Source organism: Phocoena sinus, chromosome 20 (assembly GCF_008692025.1).
Source record: "Phocoena sinus isolate mPhoSin1 chromosome 20, mPhoSin1.pri, whole genome shotgun sequence".
Classification (NCBI taxonomy): domain Eukaryota; kingdom Metazoa; phylum Chordata; class Mammalia; order Artiodactyla; family Phocoenidae; genus Phocoena; species Phocoena sinus.
Window position 1 is genome coordinate 28,396,307 of NC_045782.1, and position 13,035 is coordinate 28,409,341.

Genomic DNA, 13,035 nt, shown 5'->3' on the forward strand with positions numbered 1-13,035 from the left:
CTCTTCTCTGAGGCCTCAGATGAGGCCCTTAACCTCACTGAACACCCCTCTCGTCATCAGTGAAATGGAGCTGAGTAGTATTTATCCTGCTAGGGTGAAGTGCCGGGGGCTCCTATGGGCATGGGAGCCCCAGCATCCTGCATACTTTCAGGCTCTAGCTGAGGGTGCCCCTCCCCAAATGTGGGAAGAAGGGAGGGAACAGGGAGGGAATCTACCGATCAGAGGGATTAAGTTCCAGGCAAGTTTATTAGGGAAGTATGCGCCTTCCCCTCCCTCAGCCCAGCCTGCTGTCCCAGTCTGGGAACCTGGCCCCGTGAAGGCAGGAGTGAGAAGGAGTCTACTGTCCTAGGGCCTCCGAACCACTGTGCCAGCTGCAGGGATGCAGGATCCAGAGATGCCTTGTTATCTGGGGAGGGAACTACCTTCCCATCACCCCTCTGCTCTTCCTCTCCTGCAGTAAAAGTGTGTGTCCCCTCTATTTCCCGGCCTGACACATAGCAAATACTTCCCACGAACAGAAGGGCTTGGAGACCACAATTCCTGTTCCCCGGGGAAGGTGAGCGAAGAGGGTCTGCTTGGTTTGGCCTGGCCCCTAGGCTTCTAAGAACTGACTGCCTTCCACGTATGAATCGGCCAAAGGAGGACTCCTGGATGTCCTGACCCCCAGTTCAGAAAGGGCCCTGAAGCACTGACCACCCTGGTTCAAGTTCAGAGCCCAGAACAAGCCTTATGCTGAGGGTCCAGCCCCACTGCAGACACAGCAAAGATCCCCATCAGTGATGTTTTATTATCATAATCATCAGGTACAAACAAATGGTACCAAAGGGCCAGTGGGCCCCAGTCCCTCTCCAGGCAGGCTCCTGTGAAAAAGCAAGAGAAGAGAGTCAGGAAGACAAAGGGCAGCCAGGGACTGAGCCTGGCTCGCACGGGCCCATAACTCAACCACCACCCACAGCCCCACTGCTACTAGCCACTCCTCTGGGGTCGCTGGTTCACCTCTGCTACCCGGACCCTCTCAAGGTATAAGCTCTGTGAGGGCAGAAATGGTGTCTGACTTTTTCTGTATGTTTCCCATGCCTAGCACAGTGCCTGGCAGGTAGTAAGTGCTCAATAAACCGAGTACTAGAGAATGCAAATGGACCTTCTAAGGAGCCATGATAGCTGTTATTTACAGAGAAGAAAATTCAGGCTTAGCAAAGGTTGAGGAACTTGTTCAAGGTCACATAGCTGGTGAGCTGCAGAGGCAGGATTTGAACCCAACGCACACAAAATACTACCCATGTTCACACACACACACGAAATGCAATTTATATTCACTGCATACGTACACACACACACACACACACACACACACACACACACACACATGAATGAATGTCTAGTCATTGGTTTTTCTGGCTGGCACCCAGAACAGGGATGGGCCCACCTAGGGAAGGGAGATCTCTGTGGTTCCAATTGGCCAGCCCAGGTATGCCCAACCTTCACCTCACCACTGCACCCCCTTACCCAGCCTCTAGTCCCTGTCCCTCCAGGAACCCAAGTCCAACGCAGGGAGTGCACTGCAGTTGACAAAGTCCCGAGGGAACGTGTTGGACTCGAAGATGTTGTTCTTGGACACGACGGTGATGCCTGTGTTGTCACAGATGATGCGGGGCAAGGAGATCTTGGCCAGGGCCTGCTGTTGCTGCGGGCTGAACACGCCCTCGTTCTGCCACCAAAACCTGCACGGGAACACCGCTGGCCATCGTGCCTGAGGCCCTCCTGGGCCGGGAGGGCATCCACTGGCTGGAGATGCTCCCGGATGACAGAGGACCACGGCAGACACCGGCCCCACAGCACGGGGGAGCTCCAGGCCCTCAGGCAGCCCAGGGGGGTTCAAACAAATAGAGCCCCACTCACAGCTGCCCAGCTGCCTCCCCCGCCCACGCCCCAGCAGCCTCCGGGCACCGCTGATGACAGACTGGGAGCCAGGCCCCCACTCATTCACAATGTAGCCAGGGCTACATCCACGTGGGGAGAAAGGCCCTTGGGGGTGGCTTATAATTTGTCCACCTGGAGTGGGACACCTTTTAAAAATGATCCCAAAGGCGCGATTCAGGCTAGGGTAGAACTGGGTGTGATAGATGTCAGGACCCCAGGAGCAGCCGTGGGAAAGCGAGGATGGGACCTTCCAACAGAGATTGGCGGTGCCGTGGCGGCAGCCCGGGACCCGGAGAAGAAGTGACTACGAGTGGCATTTTCTCTCTTCCCTCCTTGACAACCAGGGGTCCAGGTCCCTCCTTGCTGTGCCCCCAACAGATTCAGGGCGCATTAGGGATGACCCTGAGGCTCCCCAGAATGCACCCCTTCTAGCAGGAGGAAGCTGGGGCCCCCGAGGGTCAGGGACAGGCCCACCGCCACGCAGCGGGCCTGAGCCCCTCGGCCTCCGTCCTCACCGATCGCCATCGCGGAGCTTCCTGAACTGGGTCCCGATGAGGCAGGCAAGCAGCAGGCCCACGCGGCCTTTGCTGTTCAGGGGCTCGGCCACACCACCCATCCAGATGTCGATGTTGTTGGGCGTGCCGTACTGGGCCATCAGCTTCCTCGCCAGGTCCAGGTTCTTCAGGACCGTGCCCAGCTCGCCCACCGTGCTGGGCTGCGGAAGCCCGCAGAAGCGCCTCCAGGCATTGTACCCTGTACGGGGGGAGGGGAGAGACGCCCGTGGGTGGGTCCCAGAAAGGCCACCTTCCCAACACAGCGAGGCCACGTACTGAGGTACCTGAGGGAGGGGAGGACACAGAGGGGCTGCTACCAGGCTATAAACCCCACAGGGAACCCTCCGGCCTCTCCAGGGGCCTGGGGACAGCTGGGTCTCTCCAGGAGCCTCTCTTTCTCCCCTTGTCCTCCCACCCTTCGGTAAATCCTAAATTGCCATAACTCCTGCTGGCATCTCCCGGCCCTCTGTGGAGATCTCAGACCCGTGATGGGTGCAGTGTGTCTAGAAGGATCGGCCACACCAGCTGTCCTATGACACAGGCACGGGCGTGGCGTGAGGCTGATCTGGGCTCCAATTCCAGCTCTGTCATGGACGTGGCTGGAGAACCTGGGCAGATTCTGAATTTCTCCAAGCCTCGGTTTCCTCATCAGTAAAATGGAGGTGATAATAATCTCTTCCCCTCAGAATTCATGTAAAATGAAGCAAAGTGAAATGAGATGGAGACAGATTTTGAGACTGTGGGTGGGGGCTTGTGGTTATTACGATGATGTTCTAAGTTGGAGGGTTACAGCAACACAAAGGAGGTGGGAGGTGCTGGAAATGGGGCAGATGGGCCCAGGGAGAAGTAGGAGCCTGACCTCAGACCGCATCCTAAGAGCAACATTCTGGGGGGTCGGGGGAGCCCTGGGCAGCTGGGGGCACTGGAGAGGGCAGGCCCTGGAGTGGGAGGTGGGGAGGGGCGGGGCCCTCACCTGGGAGGCCGTGGTCCCGGCTGCGCTGCATGTTTAGAGCGGGCAGGTCCAGCCCGATCCTCATGACCTGCTCAAACAGCCGCTCCCGGATCTCATCCACCGCGATTTGGTTCTGCAGATTCAGCTTCGCAGGGGTGGCCATGAGGCCCCGGAGGATGGGGTCAATGCCACCTGGGGCGAGAGGAGCAAGGTTGGGGGAAGGATCTGGCTCAGTATCAGAGCTCAGACCGGAGTCAGGTAGAACCGGGGGGATTGCAGAAGCGGGCTTGGCATGTGCGGCTTCTGGCGCCAAGGTGTCCCCAGCGGGCAGGTCCTCACTGAGGCTTTGAGGTCTCGGGGGGTAATGCCATTCAGACTGGCAAGGCTCAGGTGCTCCCAGCCCCTGGCCTCCGGGGTCACTGAGGATTATTCAGTACAACACACAGGAAGGAGCCAGCTCCTTACAAGCCATCTGCACCAGAGTTCACCAGAGTCAGGTGAACTCTGCTTGAAAGTCAGAGGCTGGAAAGTCAGATCAGATCCCCAAAGATGGAAGGAAAGAGGATTTTGTCCACCCTAGCTCCCTGTGATGAAGCCCACCCCCATCCCACCCTCGGCTGCCAGCTAACTCACTCCTGGCTTAGGTCCCGCTCACCTTCCAGCACAACCCTCCAGCTGGCAAAAAAGACCTTGCTGAGTGGAACACGAGGGTTGGGCTGCATAGGCTGGTACTGATCGTTCAGGCGGAACATGAAGGGCTGGATGAGGGTGTGGCCATAGCGGAAGGCATTGGTGAAGACGTTGGCGATGCGCGGGTCCACCGAGTCATTGTAGGAGCGGTACTCGGGCAGGTACTTCCTCATGGCCTCCGGCCCCAGCACCAGGGGCAAGTAATCTCGGTAAGTGATGATCTAAAGAAAAGTCACACAGAGCAGCCTCTCCACTCATCCCGCCCAGCAGATTCTTCACCTGCTCCTGACTCAGGGGATCCCTCCCTCGTATAAGGCCAGAGATTTGCCTCCCACAGCACTGGAGCTGAGTCTCACAGAGTGGCACCGAATGGCATAAACAGAGCTCTAGTGCTTGCCAGCTGTGTGCCCTTGAGCCAGTTATTAACCTCTCTGAGCCCCAGTTCCTCAAATGTAAATTACGGGTAATTATGCTGCTCTCTGCCCTAAAGTATTTCATAAAAAAAGGGCTTTGTTAGTCCTTGCAGTAGCTCCCTTGCCCTTGTTACCCATGGTCCCATTTCTCCTACAAACTTATTAGCTCCTTGAGGGCAAGGGTTGTATCTCATTTCTCTTGAAATTACTCAGTGCCCAGCAAGTGCCTGGCTCACAGTAGGGTTCAATATATTGCCTGTAGGAAGAGGGGAAGCAAAATGGAAAAGGGCCACCCTAGATGCTTTCTCCCAGTGAAAAGAAAAGAGATGGAACAGTCCCACTCTAGATTCTAGACTCTGGAATTTCCTCTGAGGTTTAAATGAATCTCACTTTCTTAGTGCAGATTGAAAATTCACCCTCAGCTCCAGCAACTCTCTCTCCTCCAGGGTCAAAGAGTATTAACAAGGGGTGTGCATGTGCGTGTGTGTGTGTGTGTGTGTGTGTGTGTGTGTGTGTGTGTGTGTGTGTTTATGTCTTGGGGAGACAATGGGGATGCTGGAGCATCAAAAGTTGGGAGAAGGGAAATCCCCTGGAGGTCCAGTGGTTAGGACTCTCTGCTTCCACTGCAGGGGGCACGAGTTCAATCCCTGGTCGGGGAACTAAGATTCCGCAAGCCATGTAGTGCAGCCAATAAATAAATAAAGCATTTAAACATTTCAAAAAAAGTTCAGAGAACACCCACCATGGATAAGCGAGGATAAGGAGAGCAGGTGACCTGTGATAGAGCTATAAAGAAGAGAGAGTGTGCAAAGGAGCCAAGGGTGATGATGAGATGAAGGAAAGGAGAAGCATTTACTGAACAGCTACTGTGCGCCAGGCACTTTAGAACCACCTGTTTAAACCTCCCAGTACCATTCCTGGTGGACAGGAAAGTATCAGTAGAAAGGTCAGCAAGCCTGGGAAAGAGGCGTTGGAAGGCAAGTGACCCTTGTCAGGTGCTTGGTATCTGCCAGGTGTTTTCATATGTGTCCTTTAATCCTTACAGTATCATGGATGAAGAAACTGAAGCTCATGAGGGTTAATTTGCACTGATAAGATGTGGCAAAGGCATGTCTGGATCCCAAGTCTGCCGACCCCTGGCATCACTGACGCGCAGGACCGCCTACCTGGACCATGGCTCCCACGATCTTTCGGGCTTCCTGATAGAGCTTCTCTCCATTCCAGCAGGGGTTCAGGCGCTTGAGCTCTGTGGCCAGCCGGTTGTGCTCCCGCAGAAAGAGTGTGTGCATGGAGGTGAGCTCAGGCATCTCACTTGAGCGGGTGTCCCCTTGGGGAAGCAAGAGCTACTGTCATTCCTAAGACCTCCCTCCCAGAAAGGATTTGCTCCACTGAAACCCTCTCCCAAGCCAAGGCCTCAAATGCCCCTTACCCAGCCCTCCTCTCCACCCATCTTTCCACGCCATGCTCAGTCTACACCTCCTCTAGGAAGCCTGCCTTGATGCCCTGGTCCACCATAATAGCTCTTCCTCTCTTTAGTGGCACGGCTGGTCAGAGATGCTCATTCACTAAGCACCAGATCTGACACAGGACTTGCCACCTTCCCACACCTGAGACTGGTAGCACCTTGAGGACAAGGACTGTGGCTTGTGCCTTTTTGTATCTGACCCTCCCACCCAATGTATACACAGACACATGGGGTTTAACACAGTGCCTGGTACAAAATAGGAGATCCATGAATACAGCTTGATTGACTTATTCTCTTGATTCAGGGAAGGCCAAAAAGTAGCATGCACGTTGGCTCTCCCTATTTTCCCGTCCATGTGAGACACAGTGAATGATCACAGCCCTCTCTCCTGCTAAAATTGGATGCAACCTCAGAATCCTTCTTAACACAGGACCCTAGAAAGCCAGTACCATCTGTTCAGAACTGCCATCCACACCTTACTGCATGCTAATTGTGCAGCCTGCTCAGGGCAGGGAGCCAGGGTACAGGATGTTTGAAGTCCACCCCTGAGACTGTGCAAAAGAACGAAGTGTGACCCTCTGATCCCTCAAGTCTTCCCCTAAACCTGCTCTGGAAGTACCAGAGGGTTAGGGCCAAGCCCATTTCTGCAGGACACTGGGTTCAGTCCTCCACAGCTCTAAAGTTTGTTGAGAAGGATATTCTCTGAGAGCAGCTTTTCCTTCCCACAACCTGACAGAGGTCATGACCATCCAGGCTGGGAACATGGGGCTCAACACCATGAGGAGGCCAAGGAGTGCTGCTCTTCCCCCACTAGCCCAGAAAAGCCCACACTGGTGCTGACCTTGATTCTCCTCCCCAGGGCCCACCTATCAGGAGCCACCAGGAGGTGAGGTTGGGAGGCCAGAGAGAAAGGCCTCAGACCCACTGTTGGGTTTAAAGGTAAAAGCGTAAAATTTCTGGGCACTACCACCATCATTGCCCCAACCATATCCCCAGGAATGCCAGTTGTTTAAATCGAAAATCCCACCCGCTCTCATTACAGGGAATCAAGGTGGATAGGTGGTGATGTGCTGGAGCAGTTCTGTCCAATGGAACATGAAGATGGAAATGTTCTACATTTGAGCTGTCCTATATGGAAGCCACTAGCCTACGAGGCTGTTGAGCATTTGAAATGTAGCTAGCGCTGTGGAGGGATCTTGTTTTTAATTTAAGTTCATTTAAATTAACTTACACGTAAATGAAAATAGCCATGTGTGGCTAGTGGCTACCATATTGGATACTGTGATTCTAGAGAGTGAGGGTACCATGTTGCTCTCTGTCCCTTCAGTTCCCTGTTCCTGGAGGACTCAACTTTCCTCTCTCCCAGAGTCCAGAGGGAAAGAGAGCGACAGAGAAAGGGCTGAACAGATGGACAGAGGCTCGCTCCTTGGCCATCCCTGAGTCTCCTTCTTAGGTTTGGGGTTATTGTTTTTGTTGGTTTGGGGTTTTGTTTCTGTTTCGCCTCTCTGGCTCCATCCAACTTGTTACCAAGGCAACTGGATTAATATCATGAAGTTGATGAGGACAGTCTCTCTAAATGCAAACCCACAAGGGGCTCTCAAACAGGCCCGCTGTGGCTCTGGTAGGGGGCACCCCTGCATCAGCCCAGGTCCCTGCCCAAGACTGACCTGCCAGGAAGCAGGGGATGTTCGCGGTGCGGTTGGTGAGGAGGCAGGGGTCATCGTGCAGGTTGTCAAAGGGCAGCAGGGCCCGGCCGTTGTCATGGAAGCGGGTGTTGACAGCCAGCAGCCCCAGCTGGTTGGTCAGGTTGCGCAGCTTCATGGCCAAGGGGTCCTCGCTGCCGTACACCATGCTGGCGTCCACGAAGGAGGTGAGCGCGTTGATCTGGTTGCGGACGGTGATGTTGCTCCCTTTGCAGGCCGGGCTGGAGCGGAAGAAAGGGATGCAGTCGCGTTGGTTCTTGATGCGGGGGTCATCGGGTGGGATCTGCGGCACAGAGAGAGGCCCGGCGGGCTCGCCGAGGCCAGGGACAGAGATCAGGAGCGGCTTTCCCCCGCCCACCCTCCTGAAGGCCTTAATTCCCACCTCGGAAGCAGCCTAGAGCCCAGGACCAGAGGGGGCAACCCAGATACTAAAACGGAGCTCCTCGGCCCCCTCGGCCGGCAGGAAGCCGTCTCAAGGCCCCCAGGGGATCAGCCTGAGGTTCCACCAGCAGAGCGCCTCCGAGCTGGAGGGGTGACGAGTAGGATGCTGGCGTGGGGGATGTGGGGCCCCTGAAGGGGGTGTGGCCAGTCCTCTGACCCCTCCCCCCAAACCTCCTTTCTCTCCTCTTTTCTGTCTCTGCTCCTCCCTCCTCTGTTCTCTAGATCTGGTCTCTACACTCTCCGGGGGCCTCCTCTTCCTTTCCCCTTCCTCTCTCTCACTCTGGCCCCTGTATCTCTCTCCCTCTCTCTCGGATCCTCCTTCCTTCTTTCTCCCCTCGTCTACCTACTCTGCACATGCCTCGACCAACCAGCCCACTCTCAGCCCTGCTCCAACCCCAAAACCCAGCCTCTGTGTGATGTGGGCTTGGGGAGAGGGAGCCCGTGAGTGGGGGGGGGAGGAGGACTGAGCCCCCGGCACCTGCACACAGAGGTTTGAGGGACGGTGGGACGGTCCGTAGCCCAGAGTGGCGGGGGATGGGGGCTCAGGGCCAGCCTTGCTGGGAGCCAGGGAAGGAAGGCTGGGCACGGAGGGAGGTGTTCCCTTCCGGGAACGCTGCCCCTCCCGCGACCCGGCAGGCTGGCCGGTGGGGCAGGGAGGGAGTACCTTGAGCGGGAAGCAGGGAGGCTGCTGCAGGCAGCTGGTCTCGCAGTTGATGCCAGTGAGGAAGGAGACACGGGCGGCTGGCTCGGGGGTGAAGTCGAGGTCGTGGTCGAGCAGCTGGCCCCACTGCATGAACATGAGCGAGCGCTCCTGGTCCGGGGTCAGGTTCTCCGTGGGGAAGCGCACGATGTCGTTCGAGACGGCGCGAGCCTGCGGGACACGGGGAGTCAGGGGCCCTGGCCTCGGCCGGGCCTCTCCCACTCCGCGGGCCAGGGCTCACCAGGGGCACGGGGAAGCCGTTGCGCTTGACCCCGGGCGTCCAGCCGAAGGGCAGGGAGAAGCCATCCTCGTACTCCGCCGGCAGCCAGCGCGCAAATGCGCGGTTGGAGGCCCCTAGCGTGGGGCTGCGCCTGCAGGGGTGGGGGAACAGGGCGCTGACGCCATGTGGTCGGGACCACCCCCCTCTAGCCACCAGCCGCCCGCCGAGGGGAGGTCCCCAGCGGCCACACCTGTTGTTGCACTGCCCGGTGATGGTTCGGTACTGGTCCTCCTCTGGGCACCTAACCCCCAGGTCCTGGTAGGCGCAGCCGCTAGTCTTGGACAGCAGATTCAGCTGGGCAGGTGTCAGCACGTCTGCGGGGCCGGGAAAGTAGGGGGCGAGTGGGAGCTGAGATTCTATTTTCTATCCTCTGCCGGGGAGCCTCGGTTGGGGGGTGTGGTCTGAGGACATGGAGGGGACGCTAGGATGCCTGCTGAGACTCCCTGGAAAGAGGGGTTGGGGGAACCACTGGGATTGAGCGAGGGTCTGGGGATGTAGAGGGAATGGTACCTGTGACATTGAAGCGGCCTGGCCACAGGGGCCGCAGCTTCCTCTCCAGCAGGCCTAGGGCCACGTGCAGGTAGTCAGCAGCCCTCACAGCTGTCCTGGTGGCTGCCACTGGCTGCTTGAAGTAGGACAGGAGTTCCATGGGGCTGGCTGAGCCACTGTGAAGGCGCTGCTTGATGCTGCTTGGGGCAGGGAGGAGTGAGGGCCAGAGAAGGGAGGCAGAGACACTCAGCACAGCCCCAGCCCAGGGTTCTGGACACAGAGGACAGTGTAGACAGACCCACAGTTAGGAAGCAGGTTTCTCTTTTTAAACGGGGTTTGGACCTGGGTGCCCAGAGCCCAGGCCACGGGAGGCATGGTTTGGAAAATGTTCTCGCACCCAGAGATAAAAAGACTGACAGGGCTTCCCTGGTGGCGCAGTTGTTGAGAGTCCGCCTGCCGATACAGGGGACACGGGTTCGTGCCCCGGTCCGGGAAGATCCCACATGCCGTGGAGCGGCTGGGCCCGTGAGCCATGGCCGCTGAGCCTGCACGTCCGGAGCCTGTGCTCCGCAACGGGAGAGGCCACAACAGTGAGAGGCCCGCGTACCGCAAAAAAAAAAAAGACTGACAGACAGAGGACCCCACGCCCAGCCACAAATTCCCCACTGCCTGTTCCTTCTCTGAAAGGCCTGGGACAGCCTTGCCCAGAACCACGCCGTTCCCCGGCGCCCCACCTTTCCCGCCGCTCCTTGTAGGCTTTGTCTACTAGCCGCTTGGCCTCCTCCATGCAGGTCAGCACCACCGAGGTCTCCACTTCCCCCAGGACAGCTGCCCAGAACAGGGGTCATGAGGTAAGGAATGGGCCCAAAGCCCCCATCAGGCCCTAGAGCCCGGGTGGCTTACACTGAGGAAAGGCATCCCGGGGACTCAGAACCTCCCCCAGCACACCACCTTTTCCCTTCCTTCTGAACTGTTACCTGGAGCGGCACCCTCAGAAGGCTGGGGCATGGCTAGAATGACCAGGAGTCCTGCTAGGCCCAGGGGCAGCTTCATCTCTGCAGCAAGACCCCAAGCCCAGTAAGTGTCCAAAGCCCACAGGGCATTTAGGGAGAAGAGAGCCCCATGTCCCTCTCCTCCCAGGCCCCTCACTCCCACCTTCACCCCCCAGTGCCCCCTCAGTGGGTTCTGCCAACAGACGGAGTCCAGGACCCTACCTCCAAAGTTCCCGTGCTCCAGCTGACATTGACATCACCTCTTAGCTAAATCTGGGCTTTTATGTCCTCCAAGCTGGGGGAGGGGCAGGGCAGATGAGGCCCGCCCCTGGAGACTGAACTCTCTCTCCTCCCCGCCTGGGCCCAGCGTGCTTAGAAAGAGTTCTCTGATATGGGTGACACGGGCAGGAGAGGAGGGACCAGAACTGTCTCCAGCCTTTGAACTTAGCACCCCCAGAGTTTCTCAGCTCCCCGTTGTGTGCCTAGACCAGTGCTGTCCCCAGGGGGCGCAGACAACTAACCGCACCCCCTCCAAAATTCTGGTTCAACTGAGTATCCAAGGTTCCTTTGAAAGGGACAAAAGTTAGGAACTGACAACCTAAGGAATTATGGGAAACAGAAGGTGAAGGAGACGCCTGGAGTGATGATGGCCCGATCTGCCTCAGGGCACCTTGCCCCACCCCCAACAGTAACCTGACCCCTGTGGCCAACCTTGATGGGCAGTCCTCCATTCTTGGAGAAGGCTAAAGGGACAGGAAATCTGGCTGGGGACCGTTGGGCTTCACAGGAAAGAAGACCCTGGGGGCCATGGGCTGAGGACCAAGGTTAACTTCCTCTGTCCCTCTCTTCATCCCCTTTCCTCTTGGCTTTTGGTAGGGGGCTGTCTCCAACATCCCCACCATCTGCCCCCAGATTTCAGGAACCAGGAGAGAAGCGAGCTGGTTGTGGTTAGTGGTCAGTTGGGTGACACAGCCCAGTGCCTCCCAGGGACAAGATCATTGTCGTTAGGATTTGCATTAAACTTTTGATATAGAAGAGGGAGAAGCCCTGGGGAAGACTGGCAAAGGGACTGCCATTCCGCAGCAGGAAAGGTACCCTACGACTAATGACTGTGTCAGTCCACCTCCCTGTGCCCTCGTCAGATGTGCCAGCCGTGGCCCCCATGTCCTGTTTGGTCTACCCACACCTCCTACCTTCAGATACCCTCCTGCATTCACTCTCGCCTTCTGTGCCCAGACCACATCTTGGCCAAGGAACAAGGGACAGAGACATCTTCCCAATGTGCCCAGTGATCCTGTCATCTGCCAGGAAGCAGAGTCCAGGGGCCCATGAGAGAGGAGGGCATTCTTCCAGCCTTGTTCTGCCAGGTACTTGCTATGGGTGAACTTGGACGAATGGCTCTTTGTGAATCAGGTTCTAGAATTTTATAGGCTTTTGAAAATACATTTTTTTTCATCCTGTAAGTAACATATATTTCCATACATGAAATGTTATAGAATAAGTAAATAAAATATTTACAATCAGGTGAGGTTATGTGTAATTTTTTTTCTCTCGAGGTTTGCCATCTTTCACATAAATAAGAAGCAGGAAGGAAAATAATTTCCCATAATCCCACCACTCACCAATAACCCGATTTCATAATTTTATATCCTATATGTAGATATAATATGTATTTTAAACAGTGATAAGAACATACTTTAGGGGAGTTCCCTGGCAGTCCAATGGTTAGGACTTGGCGCTTTCATGCCATGGCCCGGATTCAATCCCTGGTCAGGGAACTAAGATCCCACAAGCCACGTGGTGAGGCCAAAAATATATATTATTTTTAATATTTACTATTACTTTAAATCTTATTTTACAATCTACTTTTTAAATTTTTTTATTTATTTATTTTTGGCTGTGTTGGGTCTTCGTTGCTGTGCGCAGGCTTTCTCTAGTTGTGGCAAGCGGGGGCTACTCTCCATTGCGGAGCACGGGCTCTAGGCGTGCGTGCTTTGGTAGTTGTGGCTCGCGGGCCCTAGAGCTCAGGCTCAGTAGTTGTGACACAAGGACTTAGCTGCTCCACAGCATGTGGGATCTTCCCAGACCAGGGCTCGAACCCATGTCCCCTGCATTGGCAGCCGGATTCTTAACCACTGTGCCACCAGGGAAGCCCCTACAATTTACAATCTTTTAATACTTAATTTAGCCTGGACATCTCTCTGTCAATAAAAAGAGATTTATTTCATTTCTATGTCTGCGTAATATTTGGTATGAAATACTGTTTTATCCACTAATCCGCTCTTGTTAGATACTTGGGTCGTTTCCTATTTTCACTGTTATAAGCAGTACTAGGGTCATTATCCATGGAGTTAAATCTCTAGTCGCATCTTCAGTCATTTCCTTAGGTAAAAAGTCCTAGAAGTAAAATTGCTGCATATTTGGGTATCCACATTT

General features: G+C 55.6%; 1 protein-coding gene across 1 annotated transcript; it reads right to left on the minus strand.

Moving 5' to 3' along the window:
- Window positions 1-770: 770 nt before the first annotated feature.
- Window positions 771-10,846, minus strand: MPO (myeloperoxidase). Its single transcript, XM_032616782.1, has 14 exons — window positions 10,822-10,846; window positions 10,585-10,662; window positions 10,342-10,435; window positions 9,629-9,804; window positions 9,309-9,432; window positions 9,080-9,209; window positions 8,803-9,009; window positions 7,662-7,980; window positions 5,696-5,856; window positions 4,082-4,337; window positions 3,448-3,618; window positions 2,436-2,673; window positions 1,507-1,721; window positions 771-860 (listed from the first exon to the last, which is right to left on the minus strand). Exons 2-13 carry the CDS (start codon window positions 10,658-10,660, stop codon window positions 1,514-1,516), a joined length of 2,160 nt encoding a protein of 719 aa, XP_032472673.1. The 5' UTR covers window positions 10,661-10,662; window positions 10,822-10,846; the 3' UTR covers window positions 771-860; window positions 1,507-1,513.
- Between the last annotated feature and the right edge of the window lie 2,189 nt (window positions 10,847-13,035).